Source organism: Castor canadensis, chromosome 2, assembly GCF_047511655.1.
Source record: "Castor canadensis chromosome 2, mCasCan1.hap1v2, whole genome shotgun sequence".
Classification (NCBI taxonomy): Eukaryota; Metazoa; Chordata; class Mammalia; order Rodentia; family Castoridae; genus Castor; species Castor canadensis.
In genome coordinates this window covers 26218261-26237254 of record NC_133387.1, presented here as the reverse complement: position 1 = coordinate 26237254, position 18994 = coordinate 26218261, and the positions used below count along the sequence as shown (strand labels likewise).

The 18994-nt window shown below is 39.7% G+C and overlaps 1 protein-coding gene across 1 annotated transcript in view; it reads left to right on the top strand.

Annotated features, from left to right (window-relative positions):
- Positions 1–18994, top strand: part of Snd1 (staphylococcal nuclease and tudor domain containing 1) — a 436904-nt gene that overhangs the window by 29802 nt on the left and 388108 nt on the right. Inside the window, exons 2-8 of the mRNA XM_074063886.1 lie at positions 4732–4881; positions 10738–10858; positions 13625–13703; positions 15593–15753; positions 16516–16607; positions 17205–17363; positions 18675–18781. Of these exons, the coding sequence (XP_073919987.1) occupies positions 4732–4881; positions 10738–10858; positions 13625–13703; positions 15593–15753; positions 16516–16607; positions 17205–17363; positions 18675–18781 (869 nt within the window). The remainder of the gene's footprint in view (positions 1–4731; positions 4882–10737; positions 10859–13624; positions 13704–15592; positions 15754–16515; positions 16608–17204; positions 17364–18674; positions 18782–18994) is intronic.

Below are 18994 nucleotides of genomic sequence, written 5' to 3'. Positions count from 1 at the left end.
TGAACTCAGGGCCTCATGCTTTTAAGGCAGATTCTCTACCACTGGAGCCATGCCCCCATCCCTTTTTCATTTGGTTATTTTTGAGATAGGATCTTGCCATATTCCTAGGCTGACCTGGACGAAGGTTCTATTTATGCTTCCTGTGTAGCTGGGATGACCGGAGCATATGCCGTCACATCCAGCTTTGGTTGAGATGGTGTCTTGCAAAAGTCCAGGCTGGCCTTGAACCTCGATTCTCCTGAGGCTGCCTCCCAAGTAGTTACAATTACAGGCTTTATTCATAGCACCTGGTCTCCTTGCCAGTATTTCTTATTGTCTGTCTTCTTTTTGTTGTTGCTGTTATTTGAAGATGATTCTCACTGGTATTGTCCTACTGGGCTCAAGTGATTCTCCTGACTCATCCTTCCAAGAATTTGGGTCTATAGACATACACAAAGGTACCGAGCTGTCTTGTCTTTTTTTTTTTTTTTTTAATTTATTTAAAATTTTTTTTCCTTGTCTTGTCCTATTGATTATAACTTTCCTAGTGGCTGTGTGTGGTTTATCATTGTGGTTTTGATTTGTATTTCCCTGACGAATAATGATGTTGAATGTCTTCATGTGCTTATTGGTCATTTGTGTGTCTTTGGATAAATGTCAATGTGTCTATTCAAATCTTCTGCACATTTTCAGTTGGGTTATTTGTTTTTTTTTATTGTTGAGTTTTTTATCAGTTATATTCTTTGCAAGTATTGTGTGTCACTTTTTGGGGGGAGGGGCGAGGGCAGTGCTTGGGGTAGAACCCAGGGCCTGGCCGGGTTGGGCAAGTGCTGCACCACTGAGCCGCGTCCCTAGCTGTGTTTTTCACTTTCTTGATGAGTTTTCATTGAAGCACAGTGGCTTTAATTTTGATGCAACCCAATTTATCTTTTTTGTTTGTTGCTTGTGTTTTGATGTCATGTCTGAGAAACTCTCATCTAATGCAAGGTCATGAAAATTTACATGTATATTAACTCTTACATTTAGCGCTAATCCTTTATGTATTACCTTTTGTAAATAGTAAGATAGAGGTCAAACTGCATTCTTTTTCATGTGGATATCTAATTATCTTGACACCTTTTTGTTAAAACAATTATTCCTTCCCATTTAAATTATCTTGGGCACTTACATTGAAAATCAATTGACCTCACATGTGTGGATTTTGTGTTTGTGTTTCTTTTGTAGTATTTGTCATTAGGTGTCTGATCTCATGCTTTATATTTGCTCTTCATATTAGCAGTTGTTACTGTTGTCATATACCTGTGAAGCTAGTCCTTTGTAGAGCTAATAAGATGCCAGGCTCAGGTCAAAATAATTTTTGCTCTTGGACTGGAAAAGATGCTGGCTCTATTAATACACTTAAGAATTTATGTACTGTTACTTTCTTTGTATAAGTATAGTGAGACTAGGTTTTTATGTTCCATGTTTTCTGCCTTCTGTCAATGATCTGGGAGTTAAAGAGTTAAACACACCAAATTCTTTATCAGAGTCTAGTGAAGATTTAATGTGCTGTTTCTGTTGCTGGGCAACATTTTAGTAGCTGTCCAGATAGTGTTTCACTATAGGTAAATTTCCCAGTAAACCTGTGAGTGGTTCTGAACAGTTTGACTCCCTATTTTTCTTCTCAGCTGCCTTGTTTCAGCCTTTATAACTGTCTGACTCGTGCCCTGAAGCCAGGTCCTTTGAATGACACCACGTCTCTCTGCAACCTTTATTGGCAGAGATGAGAAATGTCTAATCTATAACTCAGTCAAACTGACTCATTGTGACAGCTGGTTTCATAAGCTTTCTGTTTTATCAGGTAGTTCTAAGATCATTTTTCTAGAATATGTCATTTTACTAATATAATTAGATAAAGCAGAAACCATATGACTTGTTTTCTATGCCCATAAATTAGCAATTAAGGATAATTACTGTATCCATGAAAGTTTGCAACATGAATCAGTCGGTATACTGCTTTGGCAGATCAATTTTCCATGACAATTTCTCAATCTTAACACTATTCTCAAATTAAAATTCTGATAAAGCATGTTTTACTTGCTTTTGATGTTTACTGTCTCCTCACTAGAGTATCAGCACCCCAAGAGCAGAAATTGTTGTCTTTTTGTGTTGCTGCAATATGAAATTTGATTAGAACAGTGTCCTGCACATAGTAGGCACACAATAAGTATGTATTGAGCTAATAAATGAATAAATAATTGAATGACTAAACTTAGGAAAGTAATCAGCTTAGATTCAGGTTTTCAGAGAGGAAAACTGACTTGATGTCTATGAAATATAAATTGATTTGTAGACCCTTGATATTTTTCATATTTTGCTTAGATGTTTTAAGTATTGCTTTTCCCTTGGAAGGTATTTTCTCTTGGTTTTATTTGGTGGAGAACCTTTGATAGGGGAAGACCATTAGAGGCATTAGAGGCAACAACACCTTTCTAATGTTTTAGGGTGAAATGGAGTTCTTCTCACTAGTTACTCTGTTTTTGAGATTTTTCAGTAGCCTTTGTCAGACTTGAGAAACAAAGCTCTTTCCTGGGCTGGGTCAGTGCTTGCTCATCAGAGTTTACTGTGACTAGCCAAGATGAGTTCTCTTGTAAATGGGTTCTTCCATCTGAGCTTTACCAAGGGGTGCTAGGTCTCCTGGAGTGTTTTATTTCTGTGAAAACTTGAATTTTAGAATTAAGGAGCAGACATTGGAGATGTGATCTGGTTTGTATGGTATATGTAGCATGGCTCTCCCTAGCTCTATTTGGAATGTATGCATGAATGATTTAAAGTGTATATATTCTATGGTGTACTGTCCTTGTGATTCTGTTTCTGCCACTTGTGAGGAAGGATAGATAAGTCAGATCCAAACTCTCTCCCTTCCTTGATTTGTTTCATTTAGGAACTTCAGGTACCATCTACTCTACCATACCTGGTCTTTCCTGGCATTGATTTGTTTGACTACGTATCTTTTAAAATCTCATTTCCCTGGGATGATGCCCAAGGCATGGGTTCTCAGGATAGGCTCTTAGGAAGGTTGTTTGATAACACTGGTCTGAAAGGATAAAAGTGAAGAAGAACATGTCTCATTCATAACAATTAGGAACTCTCTCTCTTTCTCTCTCTCTCCCATGGTATGTGTAGCCAGAAGAATAATTTAGGTCAAGGTCTGTGTCCTTAAGTCATTGGAGATATGGAGACATTAATCAGAACACTAGTTTTTAAAAATAAGAATATGCACGTTTGTGTGATAATAGTTCCTATGAAAAGGTAGTGGAGTGGATAAATGAGTTGTGCTATATTCATATAATGAAATACTATATGGCCATGAAATGAATAGTGTTTCACATCATCATGGATGAATTTCACTAAATGGAATGAGCAAAAGAAGCAAGTTGTTGGTGGGTATCTGCAGTAAAGTCAGTTAGTATAGAGTTCAGAAACAGAAAAATATAAAGCCTTATTGCTTAGGGATGTAAACATAAATGGATGTACAGAACTGCAGAAAAGCAAGGGAGGGATTATCACAGTGGTCAGTGGGTATCAGAAGGTACTCTGAGTCAGGAGAGGTACAGAAGTAATCCAAGGTTTGGCCAGTGTTCTAGTTTTTAACTTGAGTAGTGTTTACTCAGTTGTTTACTTCTCTTACTCTCCAACAGGTATGTTTAAACGTACATCTGAATTTGTGTTAATATTTCACAATTTAAAGCATTACTTAAGGTGGAGAGGAGAGGGAGAAATGTCATACTAGTGTGTATGGGGCTTCCCCTCATATTCCTTTTGGTTCTGCTTCCCTCACAAGGGTGGTTCCTTTACAGAGAACTCCCTGGTCTCGTCTGAGTGCTGTTCTCTGTTGACAGAACACCCCAACCTTTTATCTGCTAGCCTTTCAGCAGCTATTGCTTGTTGTGAAGCTTGGAATTTAGTGTTTCTGATCTAAGTGATGCTAGTGCTTGAGCCCATCTGTTCCTTATAATGTGCCTCTCTGAACAAAAGCAATTTGAATAGCTTGAGTTGTTTTTTCTCCCTGTCCGTTCCCAACTCTCACTTGAAATCCTCCCTTCTTTTGCCTTGGAAAGATTTTAAATCTAAATGCCAAGGAAGTTCAGAGCCTTTTTCATAGTTGCAAATGAGTTCTATGCCTGGCCCCCTTTATCAGAGAGATGAAAAGAACTGCTACCCTTGGGATCCTTAAGGTGCTTGTTAACAATCTTCTGTTCTAATCAGGGCTTGAGCTTTCTAGGTTATGGTTCTTCTGTATTTCTCACTTGATCTCGGGCATGCTCAGTTCCTTCTGGATGGTGTGTAGGGGCTTTTCCCTTCAGCTTCCTCCTTTCTTAAGTCTGTCACTATCCTAGAATGGAAAGTGTGGATGGGGGTACTAAATTCTTAATAATTGGAAAGAGCACAGGTGTTGGTGCTTCCTGGGATGAAATTACAAAGGCCATTAACCTCTGTATCTCACATGCCTTTTCATCCCAGTCTATTTATTTTATGACTTTTCTATTGTTTGTTTAATTCCTACTTATATTTTCTGGTCCATCATTTCTGAATCTGGCCTAAGGCTTTGGGTATGTATTTCTCTTATAAAATGAAAGGCAATTCTGTTCACTTAGTCATTCAACAAATTTTTAAGGGACTCTGGGGTACCAAGATATGTTAGTAAACAACCTACATTGTGATGATATTGTCTTCATGTCACTAATTTTCTCTTTTTTTCCTCCTGATTAGGTTCTCTCAGGGTGTGCCATCATTGTCCGAGGTCAGCCCCGTGGTGGGCCTCCTCCTGAGAGGCAGATCAATCTTAGCAACATTCGTGCTGGAAATCTCGCCCGGCGGGCAGCTGCCACACAACCAGATGCAAAAGACACCCCTGATGAGGTAGGTACTTCCTGAGTCCTTCCTGGTGACCTATGTAATAGGTCTGATCTCTTTCTTGACTGATGCAATTTTGAAGTGGTCTTTCTTTTCTTTTGTTCATTTTTGAGTATTTTAATATTATGGGACTGATGACTCTGGATATACCCCTCGTGGCTTACATTTATTATACACTTACTGCCTTAACAGCAATCATAGGCTCAGGGTTTTTTCTCCTTCCAACCCTTTTCCACAGGTTAAGTTTGTCTTTGTGTTTTTACCATTTGTTTTTTGGGAATAGATGGGGAACATTACCTACAATCTCAGCCATACGAAGTCACCATTGGTTATGGAAAGGCTGTGGAAAAAAATCTAGTACTTTCCCTACAGACAACTGCTGTTATTAGTGTATTGTGTCTCCTAGAGATATTTAACATTTATATAATGTCATTTCCATAAATGATAGTGAACTATAAATGCTAGGTCCTTTATTACAGATTCTTTGTCTGGGATCCATGCATGTCTAAAAAGGTATCTGTGAATCCCCTGAAAGTAAAGTTTTGTATAAACATGAATTTTTTAAGGAGGGAGTTTTTAATCAGTTTCTCAGCAACTCATAGCTCCCCATCACATTAGAGTAATTTGAGAAGCTGCTTCTGGACATTTGTGCCATTGTCTCCTCTACACCTCCTGCATCTGAAGCTCTAATGCCTGGCCACCATGGCTTCTCTGTGGGCTGCCTTTGACTCCTTAAGTTCTTGCTTCTCCAGGCAGTTGCCATGAGTCCAAATTTGGCATGGTTTAGTCTTCATAGCGCTCCCTCAGTAGTGCTTTGGCTATCAGAAATGAAATTTCTGGATTCTAATTATTTGTTCTCTGCCCCAACTTGATGACATCGAGCCAATTAGTTATTAGGTTTCCTATACTCTGCCCTTCTAGGGAAGTGAAAAACAAAAAGCAAGAGCTTATGAGGATCTTTTATTTAAGGAAAGCATTTAATTTTTTCATCTTTAACAAAGGGTATTTTGTTTGGATTAAGAAGATAGTGAAGCAGCACTATAGATAATAGAGATAGAGAAAAAAATCACACATAATTATTCTACCAACAGCAATCGGTTAGAATCTCAGCATAATGACTAACTAGATTAAAATCAGTTCTTTTTCATTGGTCCTCCATCAGTAACCATAAGTGTTGGGAATGATATAGTAGTATATACCTCAGGGTTGCTCAACAAAGATTAAATAAGAAAATGCTAAGTACTTCGGGCATTATATCGAGACTTTTTTTTTGTGGTAGTGGAGTTTGAACTCAGACCCTCACACTTGCTTGGTAGGCACTGTACCACTTGAGCCACTCTACCAGTCCCTTAGGGCATTATACAGTGTTTAATGGTAGCTGTGGTAATCACTACTGCTGTGTTAGAGCAAGCAAGTGAAGATTAAGCCTCTCAGCATTTTTCAAATTTTGGGTGCTAACCAAATGGGTAAATCAACATTTTGAATAGGTCTCTTCCTTTCAGTTGCATGTTGTATAACAATTTGATTGCCCTTCTTGGAGTTGATCAAGTTTATTTCTCCAGAAGAAAGAAGCATTGTAGTCTGTAAGAAGGGAGGGTTGTGTTTTAGTTTCCTGTTTCATGGATGTTCTGCGGCAGAGAAGCACAAGGCCAGTTGGGACTTGTTCTACAGTATCATAGCTACCTCCTGTGTAACAGGACAATAAAATTTGACTAGAGCTTCCCTAGCAGGAATGATAGCATGTAATCTTACATAGCATATGTTTATACAGTCTAATGCTTTGTATCTTACAAAGCAACTCAGTCTCACCAAGTTTCTCCTAATAACTCTTCAAAGACCCCAGTGGGATAAAGTATTTGGTAGCTGCTGATTTCAACCTTTCCCATCCTGCAGTCATTTCTCACTCCTAATACTCAGTCTCTCCTCACTCTACCATGCTCTGGTTCTCCTATCATGTTCTCAATCATAGCTGCGCTGATGCATGTTACCAGTAATGCCAACTGGTAACCCAAAGAGAAACTTAATTTTCCTTACTCTTGTTTCAGTCCTCTTCCCTCCATGCCAACATCCAGGCCTTTATCAAGACCTAGACATTCTGCCTCCTTAAAATCTTCTCTTACCCATCCTGACATTTCATTACTATTGCTATTGTCTTTGTTCAGCTTTTGATAGTGTGTGTGGAATGTTGAAATAATAATCTCTTTGCCTTCGTTCTCTTTTCCTTTTGTCCTTTCTCTGTAGGGTCCCACATCCTTTTGAAACATAATTTTATTTATTCTCTTGCTCCTAGTTACTCCCAGACGCTGATTCCTCATTACTTTTGTGACAAATCTACATGCCTGAGCCTAGAACATAAGCCCATTTGTGATTTGACTTGCGTTCCCCTCTTGAAGCCCTTCTGGTATGTGGAGGCCTAACTATGTGTAGCACTCAGGTCTCCTCATAGGCCACTTGAATCCCCTCGTCTCTGGCCCTTAGCTCATGCTGCTCCCTCCATCAGGAGTGCTTCCACACAAGTGTGAGTTGGTGACTGCCATCTTTTAAGATTCAGTCCCTTGAGATGTCACACCTAGCATTTCCTCTCGTTATCCCATTTTTTGTGCTGTCAGAGCATTTCATTGCAGGTCTATATGTTTTTTTGCACTAGATCATAAGCTCTTTAAAAGGAGGGACTTTTTCTCTCATCTCTGTTTCTTTGTGCTTATTTAGCACCAGACACAAAACTGCTGTACAATGAATAAACATGTAAGTAGATTAGGAGGAAAAGTATCTAAGCGTTTCTCTTTTGGAGTTGGTGGATTGCAGAATGTGGCACCACCCTTCTAGGCTTTCCACTGATTTAGAGCATGTCGTATAGTTTTTGTCACATTTAAAAAGAGTCATTTGCTTCCCTTTGTATCACTGTCCCAAATATTCACTTGATTATTCTCTGCCTTCCTTCCTGATACCTTCTTTCAATAATACTCATTTTTTTCCTAAGTCCTATGGCAGTGAAAGTAGCTCCACTGTCTTTCCCCAGCCAGCAATGCCCTGTTCCAGGCTAATCCCCATTGTTGCCTAGCTACTCCAGGCAGCCTAGCTACTGCATTGATGAGCACTGTGGGAATTATATATTTATTTTCTTTGGTTTAATTGAGCTCCTGCTGTGCGTGAAGCTCTATGTTGGACTCATGAGAAATACAGAAATGAATGTCACAGAAGCCCTACATTCCTTAGAACTGAGGATTGGGGTTGTATGGGAGAGGGGATAGAGCAGGATATCTAGGTGGTACAGTGGGATGTTCAGAAGAGGAGGGACAAGAAGTATTGAATGTTGGACTATGTACCACAGCAACTACTTTAAGGTTTTACATTGTTTTGGGGCTTGATCTTGTCTCAGTAGTTTTAGGAATCTAAGAAGATTGGAATTTAAAAGTTCCATTTCACAAACTTCAGACATCACAACTTTGCTTGATATGGAGAGCAATCTGCTACCAGCTTACCTACTATTGAGCATTATGAAAGGAAGAAGCTATTTTGAATCTTAATTAGCAGGGGCCAGTGGTGCAAGGGAGCAGAAGGACCAGAATCTCTTATTACTTAAAGCATCTTGCTTCTTAGATGGAACTCTGGGGCATCATTTGAATAGATTACAGTTATTTTTTCTCTTAGACTATTCTGATTCTTGATAAATGCTTTGAGCAGTTTTCCTATACTTGCTTCTTGGAGTTATTTTGGGAGGTTGTATGGGGACTGGCATCCTTCTGCTTGGCTGTCCGTATGGACACACACAGAAGCACTGGCTTCACTTGGACAAGGATTCTTTCTTTTTGTCCTGTGCAGAGTGATGCTTAGTGTCTCTTTCCTACATAGTTCTCTCTGTCTACTGATTGGCTGTCTTAGCTAATATCTTGTCCAATTATAGAATTTGCTCAACTCTGGATAGGATACAACTTGAGAAGGCTGATTTTGAAATTGAAGATTGCAGAAATTTGACTATTTTTTACTCTGGGATTTGGAATCTGTCCATTGCAAGGCTTTCAGTATGACCTTCTTTTATTGCCCAGTGACATGAGGGCTAAGAGGAGGCTATTCCTTCAGCAAACCCTAAAATGTGTTACTGTATTTTAACTATTAGTGGGGTACTTAGGACTAGGTCTCAAACACAGCCATAAGTAGGTATATTTTTAGAGCAAGTTAATGGCTCAGAATCATTGTTTTTTTTTTTTTTTTTGTGATATGACTCTTTTTGGTGAGTGCTTTTTTCATTTTTAGAGAGTGGGGTATGGGTAAAAATGAGTCATAATGATATGGTAAACTCTGTATTGCCATTGAGTGATTGGCACCTTTGCTTGCTGGTGCTTGGAGGAGAGAACATCAGGTAAGTGAATATAAGGTTGCTTTTGGGTCTCTAAGCACTTTCAAGTGGGACCAGTTCTTCAAACCATTCATAGCTGGTTTTAAGTAACAAACAGCATTGTTTCATGACACCAGCCCAGTGGGTTGGTTGACTTGCCACCTTTTGATAGACTTCTGGTTTCGGATAAGTCATACGAATGTTTTTCTTTTAGAAAAGCATGTTTATTTTTCATCCATGGGAATGACTCTACAGTATAATCTTCATGGACCAAGAAGGTTAGCAGAGGCTTCCTTTTCAGACAATTGATTGCTTTGATTTTACTGTGTGTTGCCTGAGTTCTGTAGTTAAGAGATTCTTATGGGCAGTGTGTGCATAACGTATTGTTAATGGGGAAAATCCTTTTGTACTTCACATTTTTTTTTTTTTTCCAGCACATGACCTCCTGCTGACCATAGGCTCCTGGTACTATTACCTCATCCTCCACCTTTCTATTCAGTGGGAACTTGGGGGACTGAGCTAAGTCCGTCCTACAAATTCAAGTGGTCACTCTGACAGGGCTGCTTCAGAGTCTTTATCTTTGTATATTATCTTGTTCACTTGGAGACCTTACTTCTGCTCTGTGGAGATGTGTCGCTCCCTCCTTGTGTCTGTGTTCTTAATGGATGAGAGGAAAGAATCACTGTTATCAAGGTGATAGTTATCAGGGGTTGTCATAGCATCCTTCCAAGATTCTGGGACCTATTAAGGCTTCAGAGCAGAGCAGAAGTAGAAGAGGAGTCATTTTGGGAACCGTATTCTCAACTCTATTGTTGTCCTTTTGTTGTTGTTTTTGTTTTGGACAGTGCTAGAAATTGGCTCAGGGCCCTGTGTATGCAAGTGCTCTACCATTGAGCTACATTCTTAGTCTTATTGCTATCCTTTAAAAAGTGGCAGAAATGTTATAAACAAGTGTCTCAGTTGGACAGAGGATTCACTCCAAAATAATAATAGCATAAAACCTTGTCCCAACTCCAGCATTGCCTTGAACTGGTTTCAGGGAAAATGATTTGTAAACTGGAAAGTGGCAAACAAATAGAATACTAGTTATTTGTGATGTCTTTCTACCTAGGTGGTTTCTGGAGCCTGGGCTTCCCATTTCAGGGAGTGGGCTGATATGTAGATAGCAGTTAGAGCAGTGACTGGCACATGGTATGTGCTATAAAAGTGTTGGCAAATATCATTCACAAACTAAGCTGTAACTGAACAGACTGGTTGGGGAAAAGTACTATCGCCAGTGCCTGAAAAATTCTGAGGCCTGTTCTTAAGGCCTGAGCTAATTAAACCAACTGCTAGACCCTCTTTTATTTTTTTATGAGGCCCATAAGTGTGTAATCTGTGTATTTCATTTTCATAGCTCTTTAGCCTAGTCGTGGGCCAGGATGCAGCTGGTACCCAGACATTTATTGAAGGCGTGAAGTTGGTTGAATGCTCATTGGGGTCTGGAGTAGGCAGTTCTCCTGTGACACTTCTGTTTTGTCTTTCAGCCCTGGGCATTTCCTGCTCGAGAGTTTCTTCGCAAGAAGCTGATTGGGAAGGAGGTCTGTTTCACGATAGAAAACAAGACTCCCCAGGGGCGAGAGTATGGCATGATCTACCTTGGAAAAGGTGAGCAGCAAGAAGAGCCAATGTACTTCTCTTGGAGTCCAAAGTTCCTCTTAGGATTGGTTTTCATGTGGTAGAAGGCCAGGGTGGGTTCTAGTGGTGGGAGCTCTAGTACAGTTTGCTGTAGGTGGCTTTGAAAATGCTGGGGATACTGGGCACATGGCACAGGTGCAGAGGCATCTTTGGGTATAGATCCCCATTGGTTCTGGTTCTTATTTACTCTTATGCTGCTTTCTTGGCTTGGTTTTAGGTATATGTGCTATAGTGTAGTATTGGTCCTCCCTTTTAGACCACTAGTCCATGTACATCATTGGCTCTGTGCTTCTAGGTCAAAGTGCTGCTTGAATTCCTATTGATTTTCTGTATTGCGTCCTCTTTTTCCTTTATCTTGAGGCTTTTCTTCTCTTCTTGGGAACTCTTTAGCAAAGGAAGATCTGTTTGGGGCCTGTAGTTTTTTGTAGACCATATATTTACTAATAGAATAGAAGGAATACAGGCTTTGGAGTCATGTAGGTGTAGGTTAGAATTCTGACTTTCCCACTCTGGGTTCTTACCTTTAATCTCTTAAACCCTAGCTTCTTCATTTGTAAGCTGAGAAGAGTTTAAGAAAATAGTACGTACATAAAGCACCTAGCTTGGTATGGTATAAGTAGTCAATAACACTTCATGTGTGTATGTGTGTGTGCGCACACAGGTGCATTTACTATTGTTTAGCTAGGCCAAGTGTATCATGGGGTATTAGATGGTGTGGTCTTCTTTGGACTAGGTGGGTAGAGATTAAGATTGGGTAATGGACTTTGAACAGATACAGGACATTGGAAGAAACGGTAAAATGTTCTAGAAAGCAGTCAGGAGAAACTGAAAAGGCATTTAAAAAAAATTGTTATGATTCTTTAGTTTAAAAAAAAACCAAACCTTCCTAATATATCATGCAACTAAGCTATTTTAGAAAATCTATTTGACTTTATAGTCAGGGCTAGAGGTAAATAAGCAGATACTGACAAGCTGACAATATCTTGTTAAGACTGATTTTAATTGTAGAGATTTTAGAAAAGTGAGTTGGGGATTACCTTTAAGTCATCTTGCCCAGTTTCTTATCCATTCCTTTTATGATGGTGGAGAATGATTTAGATGGTACTGCAGTTTGAAGTCAAGTCTTCACACTTGCTAGACAGGCGCTTTACCACTTGAACCGTTCCAGCAGTCCATTTTTCTCCTTTCTGAAGGAGCAGTCAGATCTTTTTAGAAGTGGGCCATTTCAGAGTGCTCTGTGCCAAGAAAATGTCTATGAGAGCTGTTGGTGTGTTGTTGGTTGACTGGTCTTATGGCCAATCAATCACCTTATCAGTGCTGGGCTTCATTTTTTATACCGTCTGACCTCTTGGCATCTCACTACTCAGCTTTTTCCTAATTGTTGTACCCCTTGGTTTGACTTTCCACACTGGGACTCCTTTTGCTTTGAAGGAACTGGTGTAATATCTACCAAGATTAGTAAGGTCTGTGTCTGGCCTTAGCAGTAGCATAAATGGAAAGGGCCAGTCTCAGGTCCTGAATGTTCTTTGTATAAATATCATTTGCCTCAACTTTTCTTGGTAGAGATAGAGGCATATAATTCACCTGTGCAGAATTGTGGGCATTCTAATGGTAAGGCATTTAGTTGGGCACGCGCGTGCACTTTGTGTGTGTGTGTGTGTGTGTGTGTGTGTGTGTGTGTGTGTGTGTGTGTGTGTACTTGTTACTGCTTGTGGAAGTCAATGTACAGAATATAAATCTTAAAGAATTTTTTCTGTGCTGACATTACCTATCAGCTAGACTGCTGTGTTTCAGTTTATCTGGGAGCTTGTTCTCTGCCATATTAAAGATTTTTATATAGCGATTCTCTCATAGATAGTTTCCTTTATCGTTTCAGCTGACAAGTACAGATTTAAAAGAATATACCAAGCCTAAAAGCTTTTTCAATAATATGGAAATGCACTTAATGTTTCGAGTCCCTGGTAGAACCTAATCAGATTGAGTTTTATGTTGAACTTCATTTTGCTTGCTGTCCTGATGGTTGCTGGGTGAGAGATTAGAAATCTAGATGCTATTCTCTCAGTATCTCTGAGAGAGCAACAGGCAGTATAGCTTGTTTTGGTGTCTTCTTGGAGTACAGAATAGGACATCATGGAGAGGAATTGAATTTTTTGGTATAATGATGATAGACAACCTTAAATGAATGTGTCTATCTAGTCCTCCAAGGTGAGGAGGCTAACTTTCTAATTCTTGCCATGAGTTTGGCACTACGCTTGGTGATGTACACATATTACTTAATTCTCATAAGAACCCACCAGGCCAGTGCTCTCCCTACTTCAAAGGTGAGTAAATTAGGATGCTGAGAGAGCATATAAGTCATATAAGCAGCCAGATTTGTGTTCAGCTCCAGGCCTCTTCTGTTTTGGCTAATGGTTTCTGCTGTCCTGAGCTATCTGCTACGTATGTCTTTCTTTCTTGTCAGTTTCCTGTCATTTCTGAGATTGTCTTTGGCCTGGGAGATACACTAGAAAATGAGAAACAAAGAAATCTGAGAAGACCGATAGACCAGCAGGTCCTAGAGACTAGACATGTTGGGAGAAGCAATTTCCTGAAAAGCCTGGTGCTGTACTGTTGCCTGTCCATTTCTCTGGAGTATCGTTTTCTTTGAGGGAGTGTGAGAGTAGTCCGTTTACTGGCACTCTGTTGTTAGTGGAGGCAGGTTTGAATCTTGTTTAATTTCCTTTTCTTCTTCTTCAGATACTAGTGGGGAAAACATTGCGGAGTCACTGGTTGCGGAGGGCTTGGCTACACGGAGAGAAGGCATGAGAGCTAATAAGTAAGTATTAAGGACTTCAAGGGACACTGGTTAGTCAGCTGTAAACTGGCTTTGCTGCATTTTCATTCCTGTTCCCTCATATAAAATGAATAACCTCGGTACTTTCATGCCTTCTGAAATATTCTGGCCCATGTATTATGTTGAATCAGGAGGTCACTCAATATTCATTAATGCTGTTTGATGTATGTACCTCCTTTAAACAGGCTTTGATATGAGACAGTTCTGTTCTTTGTGAGTCAATAGGTCTTTTACCATGGATTTTCAGTCTCAGGGTATTTACCCAACCATCCAGTCCCAAATATTTATTGAGCATTTACTGTGTACCAGGCTGTCTTCTAGGCCCTGAGAATATAGCAGTGAAGAGACTTAAACTCCTAGCATGCTAATGGGGAGACAGAGAATAAACAATATGATATCACATAGGGTACAAGGAGTAGTGCAGTGAAAAATAAAGTTGGGCAAATAAATAAGATTCAAAGCAAAATCTGCTTAGATTCTGGGGAAACTGACAAGGCCACAGTTATACTGTTTTGAGGATTAGGAAAAATTTTTATCTCTTGCCTTTTAATTCTGTTTGGTCTACAGATCTGTAGAGACTTAATTAGTAGGTAAAAATTTTTTGTTTAGCCAATGGCAACATGTACTTGTATTAAGTATGTAAGGTATATAGTATATACATCATGCTCAAGTTCACTAGTGTTAGCTCTCAGTAGGATGGATTGTAGCTGGCTTTAATTTAACACTTTAGTTTCTGTGAAGTGATAGGTCATATCAGTAATTTGGAGGCTGTAAACTGCTATTTAAACCATTATGTCCTTGCTATATTATATGCCTGAAGAAAGGGATTTGGATAAATATTTGAGGTGTACCAGTGATGAGAGTGAGCAAAGGCACAATTGTAAATTTTGCCTTCTTTCTGCCTTTTTAGACTTTCGGTCATTCACTATCTACTTCTGTGTTGCTTTCTGATTGGAAGGACACATTTGCTGGACTCTAATTAGTGTGTGTACATGTGGGAATTTGTTGAATTAAGATATTTGTTTTAGGTGATGTTTTTGGAAACATGCCACAGTTCTAACTTAAGGACAATTACTGGTATGATTACCGTTACTGTGTTTTTTGGGAATTCAGTTTGCAACCAGAATGAATAAAGAAAAAAAAATCCCGTGACAGTTTTGTACCATCTAAACAAACCATGACTGGTAGGAAGAGACTTGGTGTGTGTGTGTGTGTGTGTGTGTGTGTGTGTGTGTGTGTGCGCAGCCATTGATGGTACCAGATGTTTGTTTACCTTGCAGTTAAGAGAGTGAAGAATCATTTCTTGCTTTGATCTATCCACTCACTTTTTGGCTGCTCTAGTACTAAAGTAGTTTGGTTTCCTGCCTGATGAAGGAGGAAGCTCCATTTTCAAACTGCTTTTGCCTACTTGGCCTTATTGAATGTATAAATAGTTTGGGGTCAGTGTTACCTGTAGCAACAGTTCGTTGTGCATGCCATGGTCTTGTATTGTGGCAGAGAGTAAGGGTGGCTCTTAGTCACCTTCCCTGTTCTGTGCCCTGTTGAGCTGTGCCTAGACATTGGTTCCTGAATCTGAGATGATTAAATGAAGCTGTATCTTCTGGAGTGGCTCCCCTCTGTGCCGCTAACTTATTCTTTCCCACACAGTGGTGGTGGTAGTGCTCTTAGAATCTAATCTGTTGTTTGTGCAGGTTTGGAATCTGGAAATTGTCTTCATGGTGATTTTTCAGGTTATAGGTTGGATCTTCAATCATAGATCTCAAACAGATGTTTTTGATCTCTTCTAGGGGAAAATGCTGAAGAAACCCAGTGGCAAAGAGCTGTCTCTGTTTGTGAACTCACTAACCACACATTTCTTTTTCATGTCTTAGCCCTGAACAGAACCGGCTTTCAGAATACGAGGAACAAGCAAAAACAGCAAAGAAAGGGATGTGGAGTGAGGGGAATGGTGCACATACCATCCGGGACCTCAAGTATACCATTGAGAACCCAAGGCACTTTGTGGACTCACACCACCAGAAGCCTGTCAATGGTGAGGCTGGTGGGAAAAGACTGATATGACTGAGTGTGATTTCTTTCTGTTTGCTTTCTTTACTTCTTGAGGTTTATAAGATCTAGTGAGTCTTTCTTTTGCTTATTTAGTATCTAAAGGAAATCCTTAAGGGTGAAACAATGCCATAGCATTTTGGAAGGGAGTTTGAGTGCTGTTCACACAGGTTACATGAGATATATTTTGCAGAGGCTAGTCCTTTGATATTGCTGTGTAGTAAATTGGTAGTATTTTGCACATTTTGGATCTTTTGTTTCCTAAAAGAAGGCTACTTAAACACTACCTCTGAAACATGGAGGTAGAAGCAAGTATTCCATAAACATGTAAACATATATATTTATATGCTATATAGTTTCTGGTCCTACTTTGAGACTTTGTATGATCAATCCCAAATTATTAATTGTTTTGGCCAGCACCTGGTACTAAGATGAAATCCTGGATTTTGGATAACAAAGGTACAATGTGAGCCATGGGGTCACATCGAAAGTTCAGAACAGAGAGAAGCAAGTCTGATCTGTGCTCCCCAGGACTGGGTCATGTGAACCCTCCTGATCTGCTAGTGTAGTAAAAACTGATCAGCTCACATCTCAGAGGGAAGCTTTCTCAGCATTTGGGGCAGATCTCAGAGGGAGGCTTTCTGAGGGTTTGGGGGCAGAGGAACTGGGGTAGATGCGATTTGATTGGGCATTGTATATCCCTGGAGGGACTTTTCTAACCACTGAAGCTCTTTATTCTGTCATGCAGCTATCATCGAGCACGTGCGGGATGGCAGTGTGGTCAGGGCCCTGCTTCTCCCAGATTACTACCTTGTTACAGTCATGCTGTCAGGAATCAAGGTCAGACCATATTCTGGGCTGTGTGGTGGGCATGGGATCTGTGGAAGTTTTCAATGATAGGCAGACTTCTTTATTTGGGGACTTTAATTCCACTGTTTCTTCCTATCATAGGTCATTCACCATAGTACTTTATACTTACTTTGTTTTAAACTTGGCAATGAGACAATTCTAATTGGATCACATAACTTTTTTTTTTTTTCCTAATATACTCTGGGTCTGTTTGGAATGGGAGGTTTTCGAAAATATAAACCTAGAAATGGAGGGACAAGTGACTCTGAAGCTTGCTGAATATGGTGTATATTAATGTAAAATATCCATTTGTATTTAAACAATTCAGGGATTAGAAACTAGGCACTAGCAACAGTTTTCTTGGAAAGGGGCTATTTTCAACTGTAATTAAGTGATTTTTCCACACAAAAAACCTTATTTACCTTTGACAAGTCTGAGAGGACCAATATGTTTTAAAAGTGTTAGAAGAGCTAATTTGAGACCTCCTTGAACTTACCTTGTGGTGTTTGTGCCTTATGGAAGGCTCTGTGCAAGGCAAGTGCCTAGCTCTCCCAGGTTGCATTTCTCACTGGACTTACTTTCTTTTAGTGCCCAACTTTTCGTCGTGAAGCAGATGGCAGTGAAACACCAGAGCCTTTTGCTGCAGAAGCCAAATTTTTCACTGAGTCGAGACTGCTTCAGAGAGATGTTCAGATCATTCTGGAGAGCTGCCACAACCAGAACATTCTGGGTACCATCCTTCATCCAGTGAGTGTGCTGCACAGCCTGGGTTGTGATGGGCCAGGGATGGATTCAGGCTTTGAAGAGCTGAACTTGGTTTCTCTGTTTATTTTTCTATCTGTGCTTAACATCCATTTAAATATCTTGACAGGTTTACCATCAAATGATTTTTGAGGCATTTTCTAGGGAGAACTCATTTGTCTTACAGATTGGACAAATTCTGTGCACCTTCTTGCCTTTAGGGAGTTAATCTCAAATGTTACTGGGTTAGTAAGGGGAAGGGTAGCTTCATTACTTACTTTCCCAAGTGTTTTATCCTAGAGTTGCCAGTAAGATAGGCTAGAGATGACTGTATCCTATAAAAAAGGAACTGAAACTTGCAGAGTAGGGTTAATGAGATTTGTATGTACATTGAGAAGTCAGCTCTCTAGGGTATTGGTTGACCAATCAGAAGGAAATCAATATAAGGAAAAAGTATTTTCTGTATTCCAGTCCTTATCCAGTTACCTCCTAACTCTGATTTGAGCAGGAACTACATTCTTTTATTATTTATTTACTCATTGATTGATTGATTGATTCACTCATTGTTGTGCTGAGTGTACATTGTGGCATAGGAACTTGGTTCTTTATGACCTTGTAGTTCTGACCATTGGGAGTTTGATCCTGTTGTACACTTTGGTAGATGGGTTATTCTTGAACATGGAATGACCTTGTTTTGTGACAACTAAGTGAATTTTCATTACTGTAATCTATAATGTAACACACAGTTAAGCTACTGTTACTTTTTAGACTAGATGATTCTTCCATGGTGGCAGTTGTAAAAGTCTGGGAAGCTTGGTTTGGAGTGTGCCAAGGTTATCTATGTTTCTTCTGGAGTGCTGACTATCTGGCCTTGCCCTGCTACATGGCTCTGTAACAGTAGAATATGAATTGTAATTCACAGAGCAAAATGTGGCTTATACAATTCCCTACATAGCCTCTTCAGTTTTCTGCTTATGAAAAGGGAAGGAAGTGCTGATCTTAGGGAAGGGAAGAATAAGGTGTAATCTCTCTAAAGATTAATATCCTTCTCTGCCCCCAAGAAGAGCTATTGAAATGTCAATTCCATTCAATGTCACTAACATTTATTCCACTCCTGTTAAGCGAGAAGTACTGTGTTGAGATATGAAGCCCTATCTATCGTAGAGATAGTTTCTTAAAGATAGAAACTACTTTTTAAATAAAATGAGCTATTGGGTAGATTGTGGTGAAGTTTGCTGTTTCAGAAGTCTAGGGAAATGGATTTTCTTGTAACAGAATCTAATCCACAACTGCCTTCTCTTGCACCTTGTTTCTCAGAATGGCAACATCACTGAGCTTCTCCTGAAGGAAGGTTTTGCACGCTGTGTGGACTGGTCGATTGCAGTTTACACACGGGGTGCAGAAAAGCTGAGAGCAGCTGAGAGGTAAGGTCTGCCAGGGAAGCCTTCCAGCCAAGGATCTTGTTAAGGTTCTTAGGGAAAGAAATGTAACCATCTTTTCTCACCTATGTCTGCCAATGTCTGTTTTATTACAGTAAAGGAGTTTTTTTTCTTTCAAAAGAAGGTAGACTCTCACAGAAGAATGACTTAAACATTAATCTTTAGGCTTGGTTTAATTTAGTGCGGTATAGTAAGGGC